Source organism: Ochlerotatus camptorhynchus, unplaced genomic scaffold (genome assembly GCF_037179485.1).
Source record: "Ochlerotatus camptorhynchus isolate MF236.1 unplaced genomic scaffold, CSIRO-AGI_Acam_v1.1 ptg000434l, whole genome shotgun sequence".
Classification (NCBI taxonomy): domain Eukaryota; kingdom Metazoa; phylum Arthropoda; class Insecta; order Diptera; family Culicidae; genus Ochlerotatus; species Ochlerotatus camptorhynchus.
In genome coordinates this window covers 2,578,750-2,605,096 of record NW_027040920.1, presented here as the reverse complement: position 1 = coordinate 2,605,096, position 26,347 = coordinate 2,578,750, and the positions used below count along the sequence as shown (strand labels likewise).

Below are 26,347 nucleotides of genomic sequence, written 5' to 3'. Positions count from 1 at the left end.
GACGCGCCAATATTAACCCGTACATAGCGATTCACCAAGTAAGATCTGAACCAATCTAAAGCCGTTGACGAGATGCCAAGTATCTCCGGCTTGGCAAGCAAAACATTATGGTCCACCGTGTCAAATGCAGCGTTAAGATCCATATACGGAGCATCGACTTGCCATCCTGAATCCATGCATCGCAGACAGTTAGAATTAAACTGCACCAGGTTCGTGAACACGAAGCGGTGTGGGTAGAAGCCGTGTTGTTCTGTATCGATATAATTTTGGCAGCACGCGAACAGAGCATCATTTAAGATAATCTCGGAACAGTTTTGAGCAGGCACACAGGGAGGTGATTCCACGATAATTTGCGACATTCCGTTTATCTCCTTTTTTGTAGACTGGGAACAGATAAGAAAGTTTCCAGCCTAGCAAGTGGAAGGCAGGGATTGGCTACACAATGTTTTTGAACTGATGACGGAATGCCGTCAGGTCCGGCGGCGAACGAGAGCTTCAGTTTGCGTGTTGCGGCTATCACCCTGTCTTCTGAAATGCGCAGAATATCGAAACTAAACACATCACGTGGCATCCCAACAGTAGCATATACCACTTGTGTCGGCGAAGCGGGGAAATCGTGGAACACTTGCTTGAAATGACGATCAAACAAGTCGCCTTTTCCTCTTTCGCTACTAGCCGAGTCATTCCAGAGAAACATGGACCAAGGCAACCCGGATTCCTTCCGTTTGGAGTTGCCAAACGACCAAAAACTTTTCGGATTCATGCGAGTTGTTTTTTTTTTGAGTATGTGTGTTGATATTCGTGAACAATCGAGGTCATTGTTTACATTTGAAGCATAAGCCCTATTGCTCAAGATGGCATAAATCACGAGAGAAGATTGTGCCAACTGGAAACAGAATACTTCAATTTGAGCGGTCTATCGCCTTGGTACCTTATTTTATCCGATTTGATTTTTACCAGGCTTAACCATATTTTATTTAAATTGACAAAATAATGTATTTTCGCACACATTTCACAACTAAATACCTCATTATTCAAATTAATACCAAAATGCAAAACAACCAAAGCAAACAAAAAACCCATTCAAGACGGTGCAATTTTTTTTCTTTTGCTTTCAACTAATCGACAAGTCAACAAGACCTTTTATAGGAAAATTAGCTCAACTCTGTTGGCTGATGGCTGTTGGTAAGAGACAGACCACCGGTATGGCTCTTCTCTTCGGTTAACAAGAACAATAATAATAAGAAGAAGACAGTAAGCACAAATCAACGCGTGCACCGGCTGAAGACGAGGCGCGATGGTTACATAATTTCGTTCGGCTCGACCCAAACGACAACGGCGGCGGACGATGACAAAAGACGGCCACGAGCGCCGGTGCGGCGCGGGAAGTGGCATGGGATGGATCTCTGCTGAAGAAGTTGAGCAGCTTCGTGGTGCCCGGAGGGGCCATTTCATGCCTTTCAACGGTGGATTTAACAAACTAGCAACAACAATGTGTGAACCGTCGATAAACGAGCCAGAACAAATGTGGGAAGTTGGAGGACGCGACGGGGGAGAAGGTTGTTCACAAAATGCTGTTGTGGGTTTTTTTTTTCGTCTTCATCTGTTGGACCCAATTTTACGGTCTGTTGGCGCCCTTTTTGCTGCTGCTGGGCGCTGACGATGTTTGGTGAGAATGTCATCTTCCCGTAGCTGGCAGTTAATTTGGTGGGTGAAGGGTGAACTCGAATTAAGAACTTGCATTGCCGGTAGATATGATTTAATTACCTGTGAAGCAAATCGAGGATGAATAATTTCAAGGTTTAACCGGAAAACGGTCACTGAATGCAATAAACATTCGGAATCAATTGAAAGAAATGATCGACCAAGTCAAAGCTAATCCAATATGCGTAATGTCACCAAAAGGTTAACTGCAAGCATGCTCCATGAATAAGACTTCAATCATTTTGCTTTATAGCCCACAGGCCAGCTTCTGAATTTACAATCTTCATAGTTCATCTCGCGTTAGTTGAGAGACCAGGGTGACCATTTTACGATCAAGTAGCAAGCTACAATTGAACTTCCTCGAGTTCATAAAAAACTTTACGAGCATCAACTGAATCAACTAATCTTCAACTCTCACGTGATGGTGCAATCAAATGCGTGCAGCCTGTTCTGAAATCAACCCAAGGATGCCCCATAAAGCCAGCCTTCACTTGCAGCCATTTGCATAAACAAAAATCGAAATCATCCTTTTGAACAAAGCCGCATTCATCGGATTATTGTTGACGATGATGGTGACAAAATTGCATGCATAATTTATGCAAACGAAATGAGAAGTCATGCGTGCGTTTAAATTCAACAACAAACAGATGCTGCTCTTGCAGGTTCAATATTGACGTAGAGCACACGACGTTGCGAAGATGCGCATATCTTTGGCCGTTATCGATCGTAAAATGGCTATAAATGGACGACTCCTGCCCGGTGCGATCTTCACAATGTGGGATTTTTTATGCCAAATTTTAAAAATATTCATGAGGGAAGGCCGTTTTGCAAAAATGTTAGACGGTAATTGAAACACGCTTTGCTGCTGTGAGGATGTTCTTGATAGTTGCAAATATTGATCGTTCAAACTGGTTTCGATGATCAGCTGTTTGTTAATAACGCTTCGTATTATCTCACCCGGTTGAATCAGGTGTGTCTGCGAATGACGTCAGTGGAATCGACAAGTTTAGGCGTTGAGCGTTTATGTCTTCAGTTAGAAGTTGAACAGTGCAAATAACGTGTTGCAAAGTTATTTGTATTGTGCAGCTTCTGACTCAATCCAATCAGCGGCATTACTTACTGTGAATGTATTTCTGTTAAGTAATTTTGAAGCGGTAGTTTGAGCAGAGCCGGTAGTTCAGGGGATTCCCGAAGAACAGCACCAGTGTTGCCAGATATACCGTTTTATCGATATTTGTACCGATTTTAACACTCACAATCACATAATTCGCAAATAAGGTTTTAGTAGATAATGTGCTCGCATTTGTCTTGATGGCGCCACTGAAGCGTTAAGAAAGCCACCTTATTTCTAACTTGTCAGTGATGTCAGTTCTTTTTTAGGTCAATTTAGTTGATGTCAGCTCTTGAAAATGATAAGAGGGCCACTTACTACACAGAGTTGATGAATATTACATCCAAACAGCTGCACATTGGTCATTCCACTTGTTGTTTATTTATTAAAGGGTGTCCCACATCAAATTGCATCACGGAAAAAACGCTATAGAAAATTATCTAATTGACCGATCCTTTTCAAACTTTCAGACAATAAAATATATCCCTTAAGCTTATGGCATACTTATTTCATTCAACTTCAATACCATAGCCGTACGCTCGCACCTTACGCTTAACTCCACTCATTAGGTTCTGTACAATATCTGGTGGCAGCTTCTTCTGTACGGAAACCCACTTTTTCTTCAGGTCTTCCTCAGATTTGACCTCCTTGGGATGCTTCCGTAGTGCCTGCTTCATACTAGCCCAGTATTTTTCGATGGGCCTTAGTTCCGGTGCGTTGGGCGGGGGGGGGGGGGGTTGTTTCATGTCCTTGGGTACGAAAGTGACCCCGTTGGCCTCGTACCACTCCAGGACAACATGTGAATAGTGGCACGAAGCTAGATCCGGCCAGAAGATCGTAGGGCCCTCATGTTGCTTCAACAGAGGAAGCAGACGCTTCTGTAGACACTCCTTGAGGTAGATCTCCCCGTTACAGTTCCGGTAGTCACGAACGGAGCACTCCGTTTGCCACATTAGCAGACAGATCGCTTGCCAAATCATATATTTCTTGGTAAACTTTGAAAGTTTCTGCTTCCTTACTTCCTCCGGAACATCAAATTTCTGCTGGGCGGTGAAGAACAGTAGCTCCGGAAGCTGCTGGAAGTCCGCCTTGACGTAAGTCTCATCATCCATGATGATACAATGAGGCTTCGTCAGCATCTGGGTGTATTATTATTATTTAGCTTTATTAAGGAGGCTTTCAGCCTTGGGCTGGTTCGCCTCCAACCTCTGGGTGTACAGTTTCCGGGCCCGAGACTTTCCCACTGTATTTTGCCGTCCGTCACGATTTGGAGCCTTCTGCACTTTGTACGTATGCAGTCCCTCCCGGTCCTTGGCTCTCTGAACTTGGACAGATTCAACTTTTCGGCCACGACCCTGACCGAAGCATTGGGATTCCGCTGAAACGCTTTCACGGCACGCTTGTGATCCTGATCTTCCGTTCGATGCTCAGAGTTTCGTAGTAACGTTTAATCACACGACTCACCGTTGACTGCACGATTCCGAGTTGTTTTCCGATGCCCCGATGAGAGAGTTGAGGATTTTCCAGGTGCTTACGCAAAATCAATTCGTGACGTTGCTTTTCGCGTGACGCCATGTTTTCCAACTTTCGAAAAATTCAGTGTAAACATTAGAGCCATTTCCCCTATTATATTTGTTGCACATTAAAGTGATGAGCGGTTGTAACGGGTCGGAAGTTAATTAGCGAAAGAGGAAAATCACGGCCTTCACTTAAGCGCCAGGTAACACTAGCTTACCGTGAAGGGGCCAGTTCTCAGAATCCGAATCCCGTTCCGGCTAGAGACCTCAGGGCAGGTTTATCAAAATCCTACAAATGGCGGCAAGAATTGCACTGAACCCAACAAACGAATAAATTACCAACAGGGAGAAAACAAAAATCATCGGCAATCGGGGTTTCCTATGATGGTTTTCCCCACATTACCTACAGGGAGCTACAGGGAATTCTATAGCACTACGTTAAAATTGACATCACTGACTTGCATCTGTTTTGTTTTTGTTCAACACGCTAACTTGAATGTACTCATTAAATGCGTAAATTTGACTCATTTTATGCTATTATTCCAAACTGTCAAAAAATGGGTATTTTCAAAAAATGAAAAGCGGGTAATTTTTAATCATTTTAAAATTATCTTCTTGCAATAAAAATGGGTAAAAAAGGGTTTGGTGAAATGGAAGAGCAAAGTGTTTTGAAAGTTAACGGATTTCGCGTGTGCTATGTCCTGCAAATTGATCGGAATTCGAGCGATAAATACCGCGTTTCAAAAAAATATGCGGCGGAGGCAGCAGATTCTTTCCGGCCGGTGTTGATTCTGGTGAAAAGGGTGATCGGGTAGTTCCATTATTTCCATAAGAGTCAAACTGCAAACCTAAGTGTTGGGGAAGATCCGAGAGAAGATCAGCACGGCATTTATGTGTGCTTTCAAGACCCGATTGCTACGAAGAATGTAATTATGATTAAATTTAGGTATGTATTCTAAAAACCGACGGTCCCGTTTCAGGTTAGCAGATTAATAGCGGGTTCGGAGAATAAAACGATGGTTATATGCCCAGGAATCCAAATCCGATTGTACATTTGGAACGAATAGAGGCAACTTCTTTACCCTACAAAAATTACAATAATGTCTACAACTTACTGCAACACTCGCATATTCCAGTACATCGGTTAATTCTAGTGTTTATGATTACCTATGTGATTATGTTTAATAAAGACTATGAAGTGTTTTAATGATTTTAGCTTTTACAAATGTTCAAATCCCTTATATTTCTCAGTGCTTATATTTGATGGCAGCCAGCCCAATGAAGCAAATAAAAAAACAATCAATAAAACGGTTACTTTTTACTCATTTACAGAAAAAACAAGATGATTAAAAACTACCCATTTTATGAAGTATTATTCGAATACTCATTAATGAGTAAAGTCGCTTTTACTCATTTCATGAGTTAAGCCACTTTTCTTCAAAATGAGTCAAATTTTACTCATTAATCGGTACTTTAGAGTTAGCGTGAACACAGCTACAGCAGAACGAGGGAAAAGCAACTGGTGATAAAATTGCATGAACGTGGGATGCTCCGCAACAGCAATGCTTGCGAATGTGGATGATAGAGGGTGCTAGGTAATACTGTCAACCTTATCTGCCACCTGTTTTCCACAACTTATTTAAATAAGATGGTGTTTTGATTGCTTCGCCACCTTTTTCAATTAACGATTTATAATTGTCCAAAATTTTTCGAAGGGACGAAAATTTGCACTATTTGTGGATTGATAATTTTTAAAATAAAATCAACATTATTCTGCTTATACCATTCAATTACATCCCTGCTGTAATGGCTGCTGGCTATGTCGGGCCAGAACTTTATGGGATCTTCGTGTGACTGAATGAATGGCAAAATTCTATTCTGGAGACATTCCTCCTTGTAAAGTTGTCCATTCATAGTCGCTCAAGTGATGAAAACCTTTGTTTTCTATCCACAACTGCAGATGCCTTGGCAAATCATAAATTTGCGAGTGAATTTATCTGCAAAGACGAATTTGAACTTACCCGGAGAAACCCCCTTACGTTTGGCAAGGTAACATTTTTGACCCGGAATTTGTTCAAAGTCCATGTTCACGTAAGTTTCATCGTCCATCAAAATACATCCGTTATACTTGGCCAAAACTAGCTCGTACAGCTTCCTTGCACGGTTTTTGGCAACCAGATTTTGTTTCAGCGTCCTTTCGGGGTGTTTGCTGACATGGTACGACCAACACTGAACGAAAACATCCGCAGTTCTTCGAATGATTATTGCATTGCTTGTAGAGATGGGCGATCCGCACTCGAGCTGTTCTATAGACCCGATTCTCTTAAGTGAGTTGATGACCCACGGTTCTTTTTTTAGGAACCGCAGCTCATCAGCTCACTGATATCACAAGTCTAAACCATACTCATGGCGAAACTTAAAAAAAAGGACACATTACTCCACTTACGCATTGAACAGTTACCGCGTAAACCAAGAAGCGCGCGTAATACAACATGTGCCTACTGATCGACAGCACCTACGGTAAAAGTAAACTTCTAAGCGCCTGTTTGGGAGAGAGAGAAATATGTAGGTACATGTGCTACACGATGTTAATTTTCTACTGGTATTATCCAATTTATTTATGTACCTGGCTCTTATTGCTGATGTTTTTCCTCCAGCATATGTGCTCTCACCTCTCCCATCATTACTGGGGGAGCGGAAGATCCGCACAAAAGCAAATAACCAAAAAGCGAAATGCGACTCTCCAGCTTATCAGCTCAGCTCCAGATCCGAATCATCGACTCGAATGATTCACTTTTTCTCTCTCCATTCTTCACGATTCAGCTCCGGATCCGTATCTGAGCTGATGATCTGGAGCTGATGCCGAGAATAGTGAGAAATTCTGCTGGAGAATTAACATCAGAAATAAAATTTGAATTTAGACTGGATTGCATAGCTTGAGAAAATGCGTAACATCGTGTGCAACGTTGTCAATCATATCATCGCGTGTGACATAGGTGTAGCTCTCTCGCAGACATTTTTTGTTTTACTGCTATGTTGTTGGCACATTTTGCGCGCATTTTGGTTTACGCGGTGGTTGATCAGTTGTTGCGTTAGTAGCGTTTCCCATTGAAAAGTAAAGCCATGTTGTAAGGTACGGATTTATTGGTTTAGACTACTTTTAAGATTTTATGCAGTTTTAAGCACTAAAACCACTAATTAATTTTACGATTTTGAATTTGTGTCATAATTTCTATAATTTCAATGTGAGCTGAAGAGCTGTTCAAAAGAATTGACTCCCTTTAGTGAGCTGGATGGATTTTATCCACTCAGCCAGATGAGCTATTTTGCCCACCTCTAATTGCTTGAACCCTTTAACAATATGTATTCGAATTTCGGATAATTGTCTTACGGTCTTTTGTCAGATGATGAGCGTTCATTGAATTGAAAAGAATAGTATGACTTGCAAGCGCTTTAAATTCGATTGTTTACATTTCCATACTGAATAGCCATGATCAGCCATTCCATTATAGATTCAAAACTTCCTCCATCATGAAATAGACAACCTTTGGTTTCCACGCTTTACCCATGTTTGTATCAGCTCTGATAGCTATGGCTATGCTTTCACCTCGTTTGTCAGTTCAGATCAACAAATAAAGTTCGATAGAATTATTTGTATCACCGTTTTGAATGATTTGCGTTACAGAGATGATCCAATGCTATATTCGTTTCAATTTAGGATGGAATCATTGTGCAGAGAGCATTGCGCATTTCAACTGAAGTTCCCTTTTCATAACAATGTTCATCTTGTATTCGAGAGGAAAATTATCTGATTTCAAAACAACCGTCATCCGGTTGCAGCTATCATTCGAAAAAGTGATTTCGATGTTCCGATTTGAATGGTCTGAGGTTTCATTCGATCAGAGGATGACATTTGTGTACAGTGTAGCATATAGATTTACCAAACTCGGTAGCATTGGTTGAGCACGGAAAACAAGATCGACAACAGTTGCTTGCTACGACAACTAGAGACGCTGCAGTAATTATACAGAAGCGGCCAAATACTAACTGGAACAGACTTTATATGGATCCTTCAAAATGCTCAGAAAAAAAAATCGCCAAAAATATTCTATGCTTTTCTTTTGACTAGTACACTCCCGATCATAAGTTTAAGGACACCCCCAAAAAAACATGACAAATTTGTTATGTTCATATCTCTGTCATGTTACGTCCAATTTTCGTTCTCTTTAGATCATTTGAAAGGTATTGAATGTAACTTTCCTCGTAAGCAACTTGTTCAATATAATTTTCAAATTTTGTGTGCTGAAAGTTCACCCAAAGTTACAATATTTTTCAAAATTTACTCTGAAGAATCGTGACTGATTTACTCAGAATTGGATTGGCCAAATTTTGAAATAAAATTAGAAGTAGAACACTTAGGGATCGTCCATTAATCATGTCAAACCTTTAAGGGGGTTTTAGAAACTGTGACGAGCCTTACAAAAAAAAAAACAATTAAGGTCCATATAAAAAATGTGGCAAAGGGGAGGGGGGTTTGAAAATGGGCAAATTTGCGTGACATAATTAATGGACCTTCCCTTATGCTATACCATTCATACCATTCAAATAACCTTTGGAGATTGAAAATTGAAAAAAACATATATGCATGGTTTTTTGGGGGTGTCGTTAAACTTATGATCGGTAGTGTACTTCCATTTCCTTACCGTTTTTGGCTCGGTTTTTGGCTACTCAGGAATCGATAAACCGCTGATAAATCATCCTGATAATTTCTCCCAACTTCTCCTAGAAGTTTCTTTCGACTGTCCCGAAATCCTTCTGGCTTCCACCAGAAGAAGCTTCTTTACAACAACCTCAGAAAGTTATTCCAGTGCCTTCAGGAAGCTTCTTCCGTCTTCTCTAGAAAGTTCCTTTAAACTTCTACCGGAAGTGTCTATAGAATTCTTCAAGAAGTTTCTTTCATCTTTCTCTGGAAGTTTCTGCACGAGTAATCAGACAAGGACCGAGCCAAGCGGTTCTCAAACTTTTATCGGTTGCAACCCACCTTTAAACCTTCAATAAACTCGGGACCCACCAACATTAAAGACACATTTTTTTGGGCCAAAATGATGTTAAGAACGCTAAAATGGTCAACCATAACGGCCTTTAAATTGCACAATGGCCTGGAAACCACACGAATAATAAGAACGTCAAAATAGCTTAAAATCTCTAAGTCAACCGAACAAAAAGAAGACCATTTCAAAACCAACAAATCTGCACTGAAATTACAAATCAGATGAAAAGTTACCGTAGAAGCGTTAAAATGGTGTGATCTCCTGTGGTTAAGTGTAGGTAACAATTAATTAATAAATTTATCTTTATTAGGGAGGCTTTCAGCCTTGGGCTTGTTCGCCTCCAAGTGTAGGTAACATCAACAAGCAGTTTTGTTTAAATAGTGCTGTAAATTTAAGTGTTATAAATAGTAGAAAAACACTTTTATGTGGATAGACGAGCGTTACACGTCATTTTAAGCCATACATACGAAGTACATTGTGATCATATCCACAAACTTAGAAATTATTATTTTTACACGAGACCTAATTCAGCTTTGACGTAAATCATGGAACGCAAACAAACATGGCATGTAAAATTAAGTGTCCTGAAACTGAAACACATGCAACTCGACGAAAAGTGCGTTTGATTGAATTGAATTTCCCGTCCTTTTCAACTGATTCTTATGATTCTTATGTCAAAAAGGCCGCTTGCATGTGTCGGTCTTAGGGCACTGAAATTTACATGTATTTTTCGTAGTGTGCAAGTATACTCCCAATAGCTACACACCAAAAAATTATGATTATTAAATGAGACGTAATCGAAAAACGGACTTAATATATCATGACGTAATTATAAAATTAACTTAATTTTACGTTTCAAAAGACGCACACAAAATTAGCGGTCATATTATAGCAACTTTCCATCATAAACCTCACAATATTACTTCATGACATTTAATTTTACATGCGTGTGCTCAAAACTATGCGGGCACACTTTTTTTTCGGTGTGGGATGACTTAAAATTACACGAACGAACGCTGGGCCAACGCAAGCGAAAACTTCAACGTCGTCGGCCGTGAACGGTTCGTTTATGTGAAGTGAGTAAAAAATCAGAAGAAAAATGGTGTTAAAGTGTAAAATGTGTGATGTGGCTATCGAAAATATTGATTTTTATATTAAGCATGTTCGGTTGCATAAAAATAATAAACATTTTGAGTGTCCCATTGAACAATGCACGGTGGTTTTCAAGTCATTTGCGGCATACAAGATGCACCTTCGTCAGCGCCATGTTGGTCGAAAAAAAGACGTACAGATGGAATGTCCGGATTTGTCATGCAGTTTTGAATTCAAATTAATGACAAAACACGTCATGCGGCATATTTCAGAGCGACATCCGGAATTTTGTCCGCTGAAATGTCGAACCGGCAAACCATTCGTCACAACCAACAGTTTAAAAATACATAATATGTATTATCACCGGAGGATTGCAATGCAGAAAGATCTTCCAAAAGTTCAACTCCCTCAGGTGGAGGAAGCATATCCTGAAATCAGTGCTGACGATCAGGTTCCGGAATCGTCATCAAGTGCAGCAATTGAAGAAGAAGAAAAAGAAGAAAATAACTTGGTGGAAAAATTAATTGAAGTGCGAAAAAGCATGGAAATGGTGTTCGGTACATTGTTTCTTAAACTAATTTCGAAAAACCAAGTCACCGGATGTCGTGATCCAAGAAATAGTGGAAGCTCTATAAAAGATCATTGGTTACAGAACTTAATATTAAATTCCATATTTTTTATATACCGGTGTTTTCCATTTTGGAATATTTTTCATAACATTAGTTTACATGAGTTGATTTATAATGTAAATGTAATGTTAGCAAGAACTTGACTAATAAAAACTTCAACATTCTAAAGCTAAAGTATGTTTATTCAAAAAATAGTTTGACACCTTAATTCTGTGGTTATTTTGTATATGTATTTGAATATCTGAAGTCCCTTTTACTGTTTGTCTTAATTTTTATTTTATGACTACTGAATTCAAGCGCAACATGTTAAAAAGTCAATCAACCATACGTAAACAATGACAATGAATGTCGATTTTTCACGGATTAAAACTCATTCAGGCAAGCCGACATCAGCATCTGGTAAACGAAATTTACTTTACCAGATCCTGCTGTCGATTTTTCTGAATGAGTTTTAATCCACGAATCATGGACGTTTAAAGTCATTATTCACAATTTATTCATTGCATCTTTTCACATGTTGTGCAGGAATTCGAAATTGCGGATTTGGTTAAATCTGTAATGTAAATCCCTTTTCCTATAGCCATTAGACGGAACATTCCGTAGGCATCTGAAAAATACGTCTCATTATAATTTTACATGTCAACAAACTTGAACGCGTAAAATTACAATTTTGCTTCATTTTACGACATGTAAAAATACTAACGGACGTAATTGTATGTCATTTGAGTCGCTTACATGTGTCGGTATTAGGAGACTTAAAATTACATGAAGTTTTCGAAGTGTGTACGTTACATTTACATATTGTATGATATTTTCACCAAAAATATGTTTTGGTCCAATGTCACCCCCATAAGGTTATACCATGGTATATGTTTTATTTAATTTTACTAATATGAGATGTCAATTTCAATCAACCATTTCCATGCCAGTCGTGAATATATCATTTATGAATATATTCACATGCTTAAAATTATTTTCCTTGTCAAAATGTGGATGTTGTAGGGATGGCAACGATATTTTGTGATTTTGACGTAGGACTACGTCTGTGATTTCTGTAAACTTTGTGAAAACCAAAAATGGAACATGTAACACAATTATGAAAGATTTTGAACGTTAATAACTCAGTTGCTCTTTGGACCAATTTCAATAATTTTATCACCATTCGATCAGAAATATTCCTACGCATCTGCTGAATTTAAGACTTTATCATTTATCTATGATAATTAAAATTATCACCGATTGCCTGCAAAAAGCGATTTCCCTAACATAGATTGAATTCTATCCGGTTTCACCAAACGGTGTTTATCACCGCGTGGTGAGTTTTCTCCGGTACACAACGAAAGGCTCCCGCAAGCAGCTAGCTATCAAGGCTGGCCTCAACCGCTGATCGGATTCAGTTTTAATCACCGTGTGTGGTGGTGTCTGGTCGTCGGTATCAGCAGCAGTTGAACATTGTTCTTCAGTACACAACGAAAGGTTTTCTTCATCCATAGAAAGAGGAAGAAGCCGCACCGCTATTGATTGGAATCAGTAGCTCTTCGTGAGTCGCTGTGGGCCATCTATGTCATACTAAAGAGTATAAATAGAGAGAACCCCGCTCCAATTCCAATTCCTACACAAAACACAAGCTCCTGCTGCAGTTAACAAACAAGATTTATTATATAATACACGTCCTACGTCATCATTGCGTACAACCCCATAGGGTTGTCCCGTATAGTTTTTTGGCCCAATGTCATCCCCACTTACGGTATCAAATCAATTTAAAACACAAAATTGTCAGCATATACGAAATAAACTGACTAAATGCCTGAAAATACTTGCAAATTAACACGAAAAATTCAGGCGATCGAAATCACTGAATTATAAAAAATTACCTAGAAGGCCCAAAATGATTCTGAAACGCCAAGCAACGGTCTTACACTGAAGCAAATGGACGTAAGAATTCCATAAGATATGAATTTTAGCCGAACAAGAGATCGGCATGAATTTCACTGATTCGTCTTATAAAGAAGAAAAGGTGACAAACAAATAATAAAACGGAGCAGACTGGAACCGAATCATGGACGTTGAGATTACGAGGCCTATTTGACCACCCGTCTTTCAACACGTTAACGTTTTATTATTTGTTTGTCATCATTACTTTTCATAAGGCAAATCAGTGAAATTTATGCCGATTTCTTGTTCGGCTAAAATTCGTTAGTGGATCTTAAGGAATTCTTACGTCCATTTGCTTCAGTGTACCCTATCCGAGTAGCAGTTTTTATTAAATTAAACACTCTTGAATAACATGGAGTTTGCTTCCTGACGAGCGGCAGTGTGGACGATCGCTCTCTATCTCCTTCGGTTGCTGATTTTTGTTTTCTTGTAGCGCTGTGCCTCCCGGGGGTTTGAACTAGTTTTGTTTGGTGTTCGTATCCCGCAAGTGCAGCTCGTGTTCCGTGAAAGGTTTTCTGTTGTGGTGCAAAAGACGGGGCTCTTACGACCAGCAATCCCAGGGGGAAAATTTGTTCCCATTGCAGCTGGTTTGACATGCCCTAATGAAATTTGTATATGGTTATTTTGCCAAACGACATGTTCAGGATATCCTAAAAACCATTTGTGGAATAGTTCAATGCGTTATCGTTCTGGTATGGTATTTTTGACGTAGGACTATGATTTCTATATGGGGGTACATTTTGTGAAAACCGAAAATGGAACATGCGACGAAATTATGAAAGATTTTGAACGTTAATAACTCAGTTGCCCCTGGACCAATTTCAATAATTGTATCACTAATTGATCAGAAATATTTCCACGCATCGATAGCAGTGCTTCCGACTATTGATTTTCAACAAGAAACTATTGAAAAAGTGTCAAGCATTGTCCAAAAGTGCCAAAATAACTAACACATCTACCAGTTACGTACATGCATATGTTGCTTCCACAACACTGTCATCAGAGAGTCGTTAGTAGACGAAACAAGTATAGTATGAAACAGTACTTAGCCAATTTTATTGTTCTTCAGCCACTATAAGACTCGGAGACTATAAAACTCCATACAAATAAGCCATTTGTCTTAAGTTATCCGTGCTGGAACCGTCCTAATTATAAGTAAATTTACCTGAAAACTGACCAAAGATAAGTGTTCTGTATCCCGTGTTCCGTCGATAAAACCTTGTTCAACAGTGCCCGAGCAGTGGAAAAGTCCGGTTTATTCGTATCCGTGTTTCGAACTGTCATCGTCCCCACATGACGAGATTCACGGCACCGGTCCAAAGGACGCTTGAATGTGCGACAACAATTGTGAAGATAAGAAACACTTCTTCACAGAATTTCAAATGTGTTCAAAATTAAGACACATTTTCAAAACGAATGAAGAGATTTAACATTTATGAGACGTTTGCGTGTAGCAAAAAAGTGAATTAAAGATGAAGGCCTATCATCAGCCGTGAATAGTCAACTAATTAAGAAATTCAAAGCCGCAGAGTTTATTTTAGATAATGCAATGCAAAATGCAAAGTTGAGGCGGACATAATTTCTAATCAGTTTTATTCCATGCGCCTTGAGAAAGAATAACAAGCTTGGGAAGAAAGCAGATGATTTTTCCAAATCATCAATTCAGTGTGACCATCGACCTACTTTCATCATCATCAAAAGTCTCTTCTCGCAAGCATCTGACCCGGCACTCAGTCGATGAACGCCTTCCTTCTTTGCACCGCCCAGTATCGTAAGCTATCGCAACGTTCATTGATTCACCGAGGCTCCTCGGGGCATCATCCAGTAAGCCACCTAACTCCTCTTGTACCACGCGCTTGGCACCTACTCTTCACCGCAATGAGTAGGCTCGCAAAAAAAAAAAACACATAAAACGTGAATGAGCGTGGTGCTTCTTCAAGACCTTTGGGCTGAACGGAAAACAACAAGAAAACAATAACAATGTTATACCGCACTCTTTATGTGCAGCCCCGAACGTGCGGAAAAGTGTAGGTGGTTTTGTTTTTCATTACTATTATTGTTTTACGTTTTGGATTGTTTTTCAATTATCGCGCTCAATGGGGATGATGGTGATTGAGCAATTGTTGAGGAGTGATTGATGAAGTGGCAAAAAAGTTCAAACAGATCGTGGCGTTCCTTGGTGGCGCTGGTTGTGTGAATCACTCGCCAAATGGGAGCAGTACGAGTTGGAGAGGGATGCACTAAAGATCTCCGGTATAGAAGAAGGTTTGAAATGTTACGTGGAACGACGACAACTGCAATGTGGCGGTGATGCAATAGGTAACCGAGTCAGTGACAATGAGCGGCAGGAGAATGTTAAACGGTTGAGGGCATTTTTGCGACAACCAACGTGCGTATGGATGTGTGATTAGCAATGTGTCGTCGCAGAGGCGGGTGGCGCTTTTTCCGATCAGACATTTTTAGATTCATCATGTAGCGTAAGACAATAAGTTTTTGATTTATTCTCTCATGCGGTAATTTTCAGTTTTTGCCTTTAATGGAACAACAGAAATATTCATAATGTCGGACTTTGGAAAATTTTCAAGAAACTGATTTTCAGAACTAAATATAAGATTCTGGGCCATGTAACATTTTGAAAGTTGTAAGTTCATTGGACTTCATAGAATTTCCTTAAGAATTTGTGATAGAATTCCTTTCTGTGGCATCGCCCTTCTCGTCCGTTCGAGACGGACCTTGGACTTGTGTACCCGCCTTTCCAGAGGTAGCTAAACGGAGGGGAGTGAAGTTCGCCATATTCAAAGCGAAATAAGCCCCGTTGGTCGACAACTATCCGTCGGTAAGGTTCTTTTAAGGTCCGTGGACCGTTTTCGTCCGACAGCGTCGTCGATGACGTACGGCGGTCAAGATTCCATCCAACGAGAAGGAGGGTTACATTTCATCTCGGGCGGTCAAAGCGGAAACAAAGTACGCTAAGCCGTCCGACGGTATGTTGGACCCTCTTCTCTGCGGAGCGAATCTCCCGGGAATTTTGAGAAGTATTTAAAAATGATTCGTTGATTTTGAACATTAACCTAGGTACTTAAGTTTGAAATCAAAAAATATATAAAACTAGGAACAAACTCTTGAAGACAGTTTTGCAAATCCACGCCAACCTACGAATCTATCAAACGTTACTCTATCCAAATTCCATGAGATTTTGCATAATTAATCGCTATGAGCAATACACCAACTTTGTCTGAAACTCGGCCATTTTGACTCGCAACTAATTTTTCAAAATGGTGTATCCGATATTTTTCAATAAATCATAGCTTGAAAACCAGATCTGTACTGGTGGTTACTCACGGTTATTCTATGAGTAACCAACTTCGACAGCCAATCTGTGTGTGTGTGTGTTTTTTTTTATAAAAACTAACTGGGCGCAGAAATATTGATCATTGATTGATTGATTGATTTATCTTTATTAGGGAGGCTTTCAGCCTGGGGCTGGTTCGCCTCCACACATGCGCTTGATTTCACAAAGCTATGCATAAGCGAATTTGTGGCCACCCATCTATTACTGTGCTCTCATATGAGCATAATTGAGCTGCAAAAATTTAGCGTAACGTAGATTCAATCAGCGCCCCTAAATGCGGAGCTAAAATATTAAAAAAATAAAACAAAAAAGAGCTCATCACCCGTGCAAGGACCGATAACAGATGAATATCTGAATTAGGTATGACACCTTATTTTGGTATGCTGGTGCAAAACCTTGTTGTAAAATATGATATAAATACCAAAATAACAAAATGTGATCTTTCAGTTCTTCTCAAAGGGTAGGTCACTCAGCACAGAGTGCCAAAACACAATAGGGCACACCATGGCTCACTCATTGTCACTGTTTGGCACCCATGGTACATATTTGTTGTGATCTCTAAGGTAACTGGCAACACTGCATTATTTCTGCGCATGCGCAGTGAGGATGTGTCAAAATTGATTGTTGACACGTACAGTTTTCGATATCCGCAACAAATAATTTCGCTGGAGCCTCCAACTCCCCCTTACTGCTATGATCCTCAACCGGTGCAATGGAAGATGCCAACATCACGACAACGACCGGGTGGATTTGATATGCATCTTTGAAAGCCAACGCAAGAGTGCAGAAACAGCCACGGAATTGGGAAGTTTGTTCACTTCTGTATTGACTTGCGGACGGATTTTGAAGCAAAAACATTCACTAACATTGCCTTTTGAAGAATTCCAGACCTAGATACGCAATCCGGCACACCAACAGAACCACTAAACGGCCGAATCACCAGGAATCATTTAACGCTCAACCTGGACTAGTTCAGGATTGATTAAAATAGAATCACTGCTCCGCCACTAGACATTTTAACCTCAAATTCGTCCGCGAATAAAAATCATTAAAAATGAATCCAAAAAATATATTAATTATATCATCCAACATCGAAGGGCTGTGTGGCGAATGGAACAGTCCCGGCTGGCTGGAGCAGATATTTGCATATGCGTAGCACTTCTACGGATTGGTTCGTAGCTGGGGACGATTTTGGGAAAATTGAACTGTGACGAATTGATTTCCTGCGTCATATATTCCGCCTCCAGTAGCTCCTATAGTCGCTATATTCTTATTCTGGCGGATAGAATTTCGATCTATCAAAAAGCGGAACCAATTAAATATATTTTAGATCAACAATTGAAAAGGTACTATCAACTTTTATAAACAAAACGTTGATTATTCTTTCCTCACCAATCGAATGCAAATTATCGGAATCATCGGATAGAGGAAACTTTCCTCAACCCAAAGATGGTGTTAGTTTGCGTAGGCGAACCTTGAGTCACGAGAAAATGGTTTCAGTAGTTTTATTCGCAATAGCTCATATGTGCTCTTTTCTGTTGTTGGTCGTGATTTGCTCGATTGGTTCCGCTATTTGACAGCTCAATTGGTTCCCGAGATTCTATCCGCCAGACTTTGAATATACCGACTATAGTAGCTCCTGGATCCGAGTTTTGGAATTCTTGACAACGGATTTTCTCAACGTCCACGAATGGGTTCTTGAAGAACAACCAACCGGTGAACACTCGTGTTTATTTCGTGTGGACGTTATTTGTGATGAATCCCGGTCCCTTTCAAATTGTATCATTATTTTTGTACGGTCCATATATTTGAAATGACGTTTCACATTCATCTAGTGATAGCCGATTTTCATTCGAATTATCGATTAATCGATTAACGAACCGAAAAGTAAAATATTTGCAATCGGTTATATCATGCCGATATAAGCATTAACTTCTCCAGAGGATCATGACCTACCGTTTCAAACATGTGCTGCACTCTCATTGGTGGAAAAATGGCAGCACAACGAACAAAAAAAAAATCGATTAGTTGTTAATCGAGTAATTAAAAAATGGGACATCTCTGATTTTGGTGGGTTTGTTTTGATAAAAATGAGCGCAAAATTTCATCTCTACCGAGGGGGCAGCAAAACCACAAAATTACCTTGAATACGAGGGGTATTCAATGGATGAAAGGGACCGTGAAAGAGGACACTAAAATAGAAAGTTTTTCTTCCGACAGTTTTATCTTAGTATTCATCTTTGGAACAACAACACGTACAATGTCACACAGAGAGTCAACATTTCGAGTTCAGGGCAGGAGTAGCCGTTGCCTAGCAACACTTCCGGACTGCAGTACTCGGTCGTGCCGTAGAAGGTAAAAAAAGTAGTCCTTCCTGTACGAACGTCACCGATCCGAAGTCAATCAGCTTGATAAGTAAATGGTGATCGATGATAACGTCCTCTACTTTGATGTCCCGGTGCAGAATGTTCAATGAGTGCATTCCCAATGTTCCTCACCAGCGTGTAATGTTTGCTGTACTCTCCGTGGATCAAATATTCATCGCACTGCGATATACGGGAGACGGAACTGGGCCGATCTGAGTGCTGCGCAGTAGTAGTATTCTTGATGAGCTGCCCATTCTTTTGATCTGGCGTTGTCGTGACCATTGTTTTCGACAGATCGTACGGTTTGATATGTATATAATAATAAAAAAAAACATTCGAATTGTCAAAATACCGGGTTGCCAAACATACAATTATTCACAGAAAAAATCAGTCCGATGATATGGCACTCTCGGCAAAGCGTTGCACACTTGAGGTACACTGAGAAAAGTGTTGGCGCTAAATAAGTGTGTAGAGTGACTACCCATTGGTTCTTCTACAAGAACACTTAGAAGGTTGCTTAAAAGAGTTATTGGATTGGTATAAAACATCTTTTAAATAACAAATTATAGTATTCTGACATGGTATTTTTCCTCTTATGTCAGGTTCATCATTGTCAATGTCATATTCAGGATGCCAATTATGCTATTTTCATATCTGAATTTGTTACTGATAAATTATTTTCTCCAGTTCGGGAGGAGGTTTTTGATTTTATTATAAATTCAGACGCTTTGTAAAAACGAAAATTACTGAATTAAAAAGAATGTGTTATACCTCTAGCATGTTGAAACTACAAAATAAAACTTAATCCATTCATTTAAAAATATGTTTAACATGTGAATGTATCATTTACAGTTGGTCGGTTTTTCACGGATTTTTTTACGTAGATCTTCAGGACTGTTTATATTTTTTCAGGAAAATTACAGGTATTTTATAGAAGTTCTGAAAATAAGGGTAGTCCATAAAAACAGGCATGAGAGGGCTGACTAAAAGTAAATTAGTGATAGTGGTTTGTTTACACTTCTATAAAGAACAACTGGTGCAAGTTTGATCAAAGTAGTCTATCGCGTTCAGAAATAACGTCAAATGGAACTCGAAAGAAGAAAAATATTGTGTTCAAACACCTGCACACTTAGATTTTTTCGCCGAGATGGGCACCACCGAGCAGCTCGGCATTTTATTTTGCTGGATCTCAGTGAAAAGCTTGCCGAGATTCAGCTAGTAAACGGGAATTTTGCCGAGATCTCAGCTAACAAACATATTTTTTGCTGAATTTCCAGCAAAATAAAATGCCGAGCTGCTCGGTGGTGCCCATCTCGGTAAAAAAATCTAAGTGTGTGGAAAATCTGGAGTGATCTGGTTCTAAGCTGGTTAAAGTGCTGAAGATGCCGAAAACAACAGTTTTTCGAGTGCTCAAAACCTACAAGGAAACCCTGTGTGTGGAAAGGAATCAGCGGACCTAGGTGTTGAGGTGCTTTTAAGTCAACCTTGGTCTAACGATCCGAAATGTGGCCAGAAAGTACAACGCCAACTTTCAAACGGCGCGGAACATCCTTGCCAGGGAAGGATACAAGTCGTACAAAGCCAGTAAATATCCGAACCGGCACATGCAGCAGAATTCCGTGGCCAAAAAGCATGCAAGGCTCTTGTACGACCGTGTTTTGATGAAACACAAGGGCTGCACTTTGGTCGATGACGAAACATACGTCAAACTCGATTTTAAGCAGCTTCCCGGTCAACAGTTTTACATCGTGACTGGACGTGGGGATGTGCCGGGAAGATTCAAGCTCGTGAAAAAGGCCATGGTTTGGCAAGCGATTTGCAGTTGTGGCCTGAAAATGGAACAATTCGTCACATCCTCGACGATGACATCCCAAGTTTACATCGAAGAATGTCAGAAAAAGCGTGTATTGCCGTTCATCCGCAAGCATAGAGGCAAAGTCATCCTTTGGTACAATTTGGCCAGCTGCCACTACTCCAAGGTGGTTCTAGAGTGGTATGCTGAAAAACAAGATCGATTTTGTCCCCAAGGTAATCAATCCTCCGAATTGCCCGGAATTTCGATCATTCGAAAAATACTGAGCTATTTCAAAGCAGCGACTTCGACGAAGCGACGGGACAGTCAAGGACATCCAGCAAATGCGAGCAAAATGGAAGAAATGCGCTGATTCCGTGTCCGATTCCACTGTGCGGGCGCTGATGGACTCCATCAAGAGGAAGGTTCGAGATTTTGTTCGAACTGGAGAAATGTAACCATCTAATGCTGTAACTTTTAAGTTTTAATAAAAGTACGGTAAGGCAACCATTAATATACTTTTTAAACTTATTGAAACACGAATTACAGGTCATTTTGTGCGTACCAATTTTCTATTAGTCGGCCTTTAGGATCGTATTTGAGAAGTTTCGAAAACCCCACGGATGTTTCAAGAACTTTATGGAATATCCAGAACATTCAGAGATATTTAAAAAACTACAACTACAGGGCAGTTAAGTGAACTTCAGGCAAATTTCGAAATCTAAGATGAAGAACATAGACCTTCGCGACAGTTTTATTTACTTCAAGGAAATTTCAGGGACTTTGGAATTGTGGAAACTTTAGGGAAGTTCCGAATACTTCAGGATCAATTTGAGAATTTGATTTGTTTTCCATCGATCTTGTTTTCCAAACTGAATACCAATACTACCGATGCCAGGGAGGCAGCTCCCATATCTAGACCCTACCTATCGACCCATCAACTCATGAATCTGGGACCAATGGATTTACTTCGCTCAGTTTAGCTCAGTTGGTAAAGGCGCAGCTACAAAGCAAGACAATGCTGGAGGTGGCTGGGTTCGATTCCCAGTCTGGTTGAGGAATTTTTTGGGTTGGAAAATTTTTCGACTTCCCTAGGCAAAGAGTATGAATGTACTTGCCACATAGTTGAGAGCACGCAATAAGCTAATATGCGATTAGCAATAAGCTTGAAATTTTAACAACACATATTAGGTCTTTCGTGACTTGTCCGATTTGAACTCTTGCCTTTAGCGTGTGAAGCATGGATGCTAACCACTACACCAGGACCCTTCCCATTTGAGTTCATTTCAACCGAAAACTATTCAAGACTGGTTCAAAATTATATTCTTTATTCATTTTAGAAACGTTTTAAAACTTTCGGTTCTGTATTACTTTAATAAGACAGTTAAGCCTTGCCAAATAAATTGAATAAAAAAACTGAAAACTATATTCTTATTCCTACACATTTTCACTTATATCCATCTATCTAAAAGATTGCGAAGGACTCCCTAAAAATGGCAATTTTCAGCATTACTACACACCGCAAAACCAACTGCGTATCGATCTAATCAACAACGGTTACCATGACACATATGACATCAGACTGCGAAACATTTTCGCACAGCGCACGAATCCTGCCCAGAGTCATCACATCACATCAATCACGATCCAAAGAAGACGACGACGACGACGAGACGTGCCGATAGCGATCTTCGAATCAGCTTCATTCATTTTTCAGATCCACACAAACCACACCACTCATATGGCACACCATATTATCCAAGTCTTTCACACCGAGCGAGGGAGCGTTTATCTACCCTTTCGTTGTTGAACCTGACCGTTTTCCGACCCTATGGCAGTTTTGTAATCCACCTCATTTCGTCTTAAATGTCACCGGGGTAATCCATGCACTGCCCAAAAATGTCCTCCACACACAATTAACAGCACTCGCCAGCCACGGGCATCGACGAAAATGTCCAAAAAATTATGCCACCATCAATTCCACTCCTTAATCCATCGAACTTGTTGCCGAATGCAGCTCAGCATAAGACCTATCGTTATTATCTCACCATCTTCAACAGCTGTCTCCGCTTCAGATCTCGCCGAGTAATAAATCACTATCCGCGCCTTGCCACTCTCCACTGCACCAGCACACGGTTTAAGAGTCCTTATTTTCGTCTTTCCGGGTCACTTGAAAAATTGCACGTTCGACACACGCACAAAACATAAAAGACACACACACCCCACACGTTCGCGAATATCTGCTGAAAAAATACAACTTTTTTCAGGTCAAAACTTCAACTCGATCGACGGTCGCCGACAGACTCGTAGCCTGCGCCCAACGGGACGGTATATTTATATGATCTTGGTGGGGATCCGTGCAAGCCATCCATCCATCCATCCCCCGCGATCGAGAGGGTGAGTGCATCCCTTTAGCATCATCTTCCTCTCGGGGTAGGCTGCAAACCGGGTGGTGGCGTCTCCACCCAAAAGCTCGCGTTTTTTTCTACTGTAGTGAGCAAGCGTGAGAGAGAGAGAGTGGGGTTTTGAGAGAGTGCGTACGAGTGAGAGTTGTTCTGTTCAGCAACCCTTCTTGGCGTGGCCGGTTCTCGCGTGATGGAGCACCAGTGACATTAGTAGGGAGGGGTAAGTATTTGCGGCTGACTAGGGATATTCGCTTGAAATTAATCACGCATTGATGACGGCGCTGCACAGTGGTGCCAAGGGTAACAAAACACACGAAATGGTTGATTAAAGGTACTAGGTGTTTTCTGAGAAGTTTCTCGGGTTACAACACTCCTTCTTATGGTAAAAGAAAATTAAAGATTAGTCCACCTTAAAGTGAGACGCATTTTTTTTGTTTAATATGATGATATACAAAATAATTGTGCAAGGAAAAGCTGTACAGAACATTACTGTGAACAACTTATTAATCGTTAAAATCAGTCTTGTATCTGTAACTTTTTCTACAATATTTCTGCATGTTTGGCATGTTGTACAAAGATGTTAGAAATATCAAACTACATATCTTTTGAGCAGACTGCAAATTGCTAGCATTAATATTTGAAAAGTTATTTACATTTTTTTGGATGAAATTACCTAACTTCCAATACCAATAACTTCTAAACGGGCAAATACGAGCAGGCCATTCTTTGAGAAATTGAAATTACAAGAAAATGCAGTAAAATGGTAAAGAAACCAGACCGCCCCCACGTGACTCTTAACCGAAATACTTGCATTGAAACTTGTCACTTTTCAGAATTTGAAATGGCGATTTTGTGAAACCACAGGACTGCTATCGATGTGAAAAGAGGCATACAAATGCAACCTAGTTTTTTTTCTTTTATAATGCGTTTATTTTTTCCAGGCTCATTTACTGTAGCTTTGCGGAGCTAATATTCATTGATAAGATTAAAAAAATACTTAAAACTAACGTTAGTAGAGCGGGGACCTATTACTCGCGGCTATATCGAGGTTAGGGGTGACACATTGTAACAAATGGATGGCAGGGTAGGGATTGTGAACACAAGGTTTGGAGAGCAATGTGCTCTTGATCTCGAACTCTGATGAAAAAGACAAACATGGGGGTACACCGATGGGCAGCTAACAACTTGGGAGAACACAAAATGACACTAACTACTAAATCCTCAGATCTATCCGTTGTAAAAACACATAAATTAAATTCAAATAGTCGAGATCTCGCCTCGCCAAGACATCTCTAATGGGTATCGCGGGTTGTTTTCCTCTGGCCTGGATAACTCAGATCTGGCAACACGGTGTAAGGTACATGACCAAACAACATGCTCGATATCGTGATAACCCCTGTCATACGCACATAAATTGCTGCCTGAGAGCCCAGTTCGATAGAAGTGCGAGTCTTACGAGCAGTGATTGGACATAACGCGTATTACCGACCTAGGTTATTTCTAGTGACTAACAAAATAACTCGGGATCAAAACCAGACCACCCCCAAACTACCCTTGTCTGAATCGCTTATGTACTTTAAATATTTTTCGATTTTGTCAAAAACAATACCAAAATCATTCATGTTTAATGTTAAATACGTTCCTATTCGAATTGTACGAATCTCAAAGAGCGTTTGCAGTATCCTCTTCGTCGATATCACTGTTCTCGCCGCTGTCATCTGTGATGGCCAAAAGTTGCAGAGCATCCCCGGAGCACACCTCACTTTTGTTTTTCGGTAGTTCCCTAATTTTGGAAATTAACGGCTCGGCGGATTCCAGAAGACGGTGAAGAAGATCTGTATTCGTGGCTTCTCTGGAAAACTTTCTTGTGCGGTGGGTTCTGCATTGATTGTATTGCTGCTTATTGACAAAATCTAAAAATATTTAAAGTACATAAGCGATTCAGTCAAGGGTCGTTTGGGTGTGGTCTGGTTTTGATCCCGAGTCATTTTTTTAGTCACTAGAAATAACCCAGGTTGCATGGTTATCCATTTCTATGCCTCTTTTCACACCTACTCGATAGCAGTCCCATGGTTTCACAAAATCGCCATTTCAAATTCTGAAAAGTGACAAGTTTCAATGTAAGTATTTCGGTTAAGGGTCACGTGGGGGTGGTCTGGTTTCTTCACCACTTTATTGCATTTTTTTTTACTTTCAATTGCTCAAAGAATGGCCGGCTTTGTGGCTACTTCCCAAGTAACGAAAAGTTCCACATTCAACCAAATAAAATCATTTCCAAGTTCCATAAAGTTCAAATAAAGCTCCGACCGAACCTTCAAGTTCCATAAAGTTCAAATAAAGTTCCGACAGAACTTTTAAACCACATGAAGCAATCCGCACAAGTCTTTATTAGTCACAACATTTAATGTACGTAAATATGAAATGATCAGTGGCTCAAATAAATCATAATTCTTATATGTATGCAGTGCATCAACATTCTATCCAAACTTAAAAAAAAATTAAAGAGTAATTTCCTGGATTCGGACCCGTGTATTCAACATGCGATCTACGATTATTAACCACTGCGCCACAAGTGTGTTGGAAAACCATGCGGGCAAACACCAATTTAAAATTCATCAAGGTGGTGTGTTTCGTATTCAAGTCAGTCAGCTGGCACTGAAAACTCCATCAGTAGGCGGGACAACAGCTCACTTTGATGTATCTCAGAAGACGTAGTGGTTTGTGCTGGGGCTCTACAATATTTTCCAGTTTTTCTCTAACCGGAAGTCGTCATATTGGATTTCAAAATGGCGTCAGACATCGATTTCCGGTTCCTATATGTCACCACGATACCAAAAATACCCATATTGTGAGGTATTTGAGAGTATTTCCCAGTTTTTCTTGAACCGGAAGCCACCATATATGATTTCAAAATGGTTTCAGACATCGATTTCCGGTCCGTACACGTCATCCCGATTCTAAAAATACCCAGATTGTGTGGTATTTGACAGTATTTCCCAGTTTTTCCCTCAGCAGAAGCCACCATCTTGAATTTCTAAATGGCGTCAGACATCAATGTCCGATCCCTATCCGTCATCCCGATTCCAAAAATAAACATATTGTGGGGTATTTGACAGTATATTCCAGTTTTTATCTAACCGGAAGCCACCATATTGGATTTAAAATGGCGTCAGACATCGATTTTCGGTCCCTACACGTCATCCCTATTCCAAAAATATTCATATTGTGGGGTATTTGACAGGAGTTTGGTAAAGAGAGATGAAAAAACCGATTTGTACATCTTAAAAGATGTCCTAGCTCGCTATTTTACTATCTATATGCAATTTTCACACTGCCGTACTCTAACGGAACTATCAACTCTACACTTTCATCTACTCCATCTATCGTATAAAA

The 26,347-nt window shown here is 40.1% G+C and overlaps 1 protein-coding gene across 1 annotated transcript in view; it reads right to left on the bottom strand.

Moving 5' to 3' along the window:
- The window catches only part of LOC135711668 (mucin-2-like), a 43,992-nt gene extending 21,152 nt beyond the window's left edge, over nt 1–22,840 (bottom strand). The window contains exon 1 of the mRNA XM_065234580.1: nt 22,598–22,840. Within this exon, the coding sequence (XP_065090652.1) occupies nt 22,598–22,600 (3 nt within the window). The 5' untranslated portion in view covers nt 22,601–22,840. The remainder of the gene's footprint in view (nt 1–22,597) is intronic.
- Between the last annotated feature and the right edge of the window lie 3,507 nt (nt 22,841–26,347).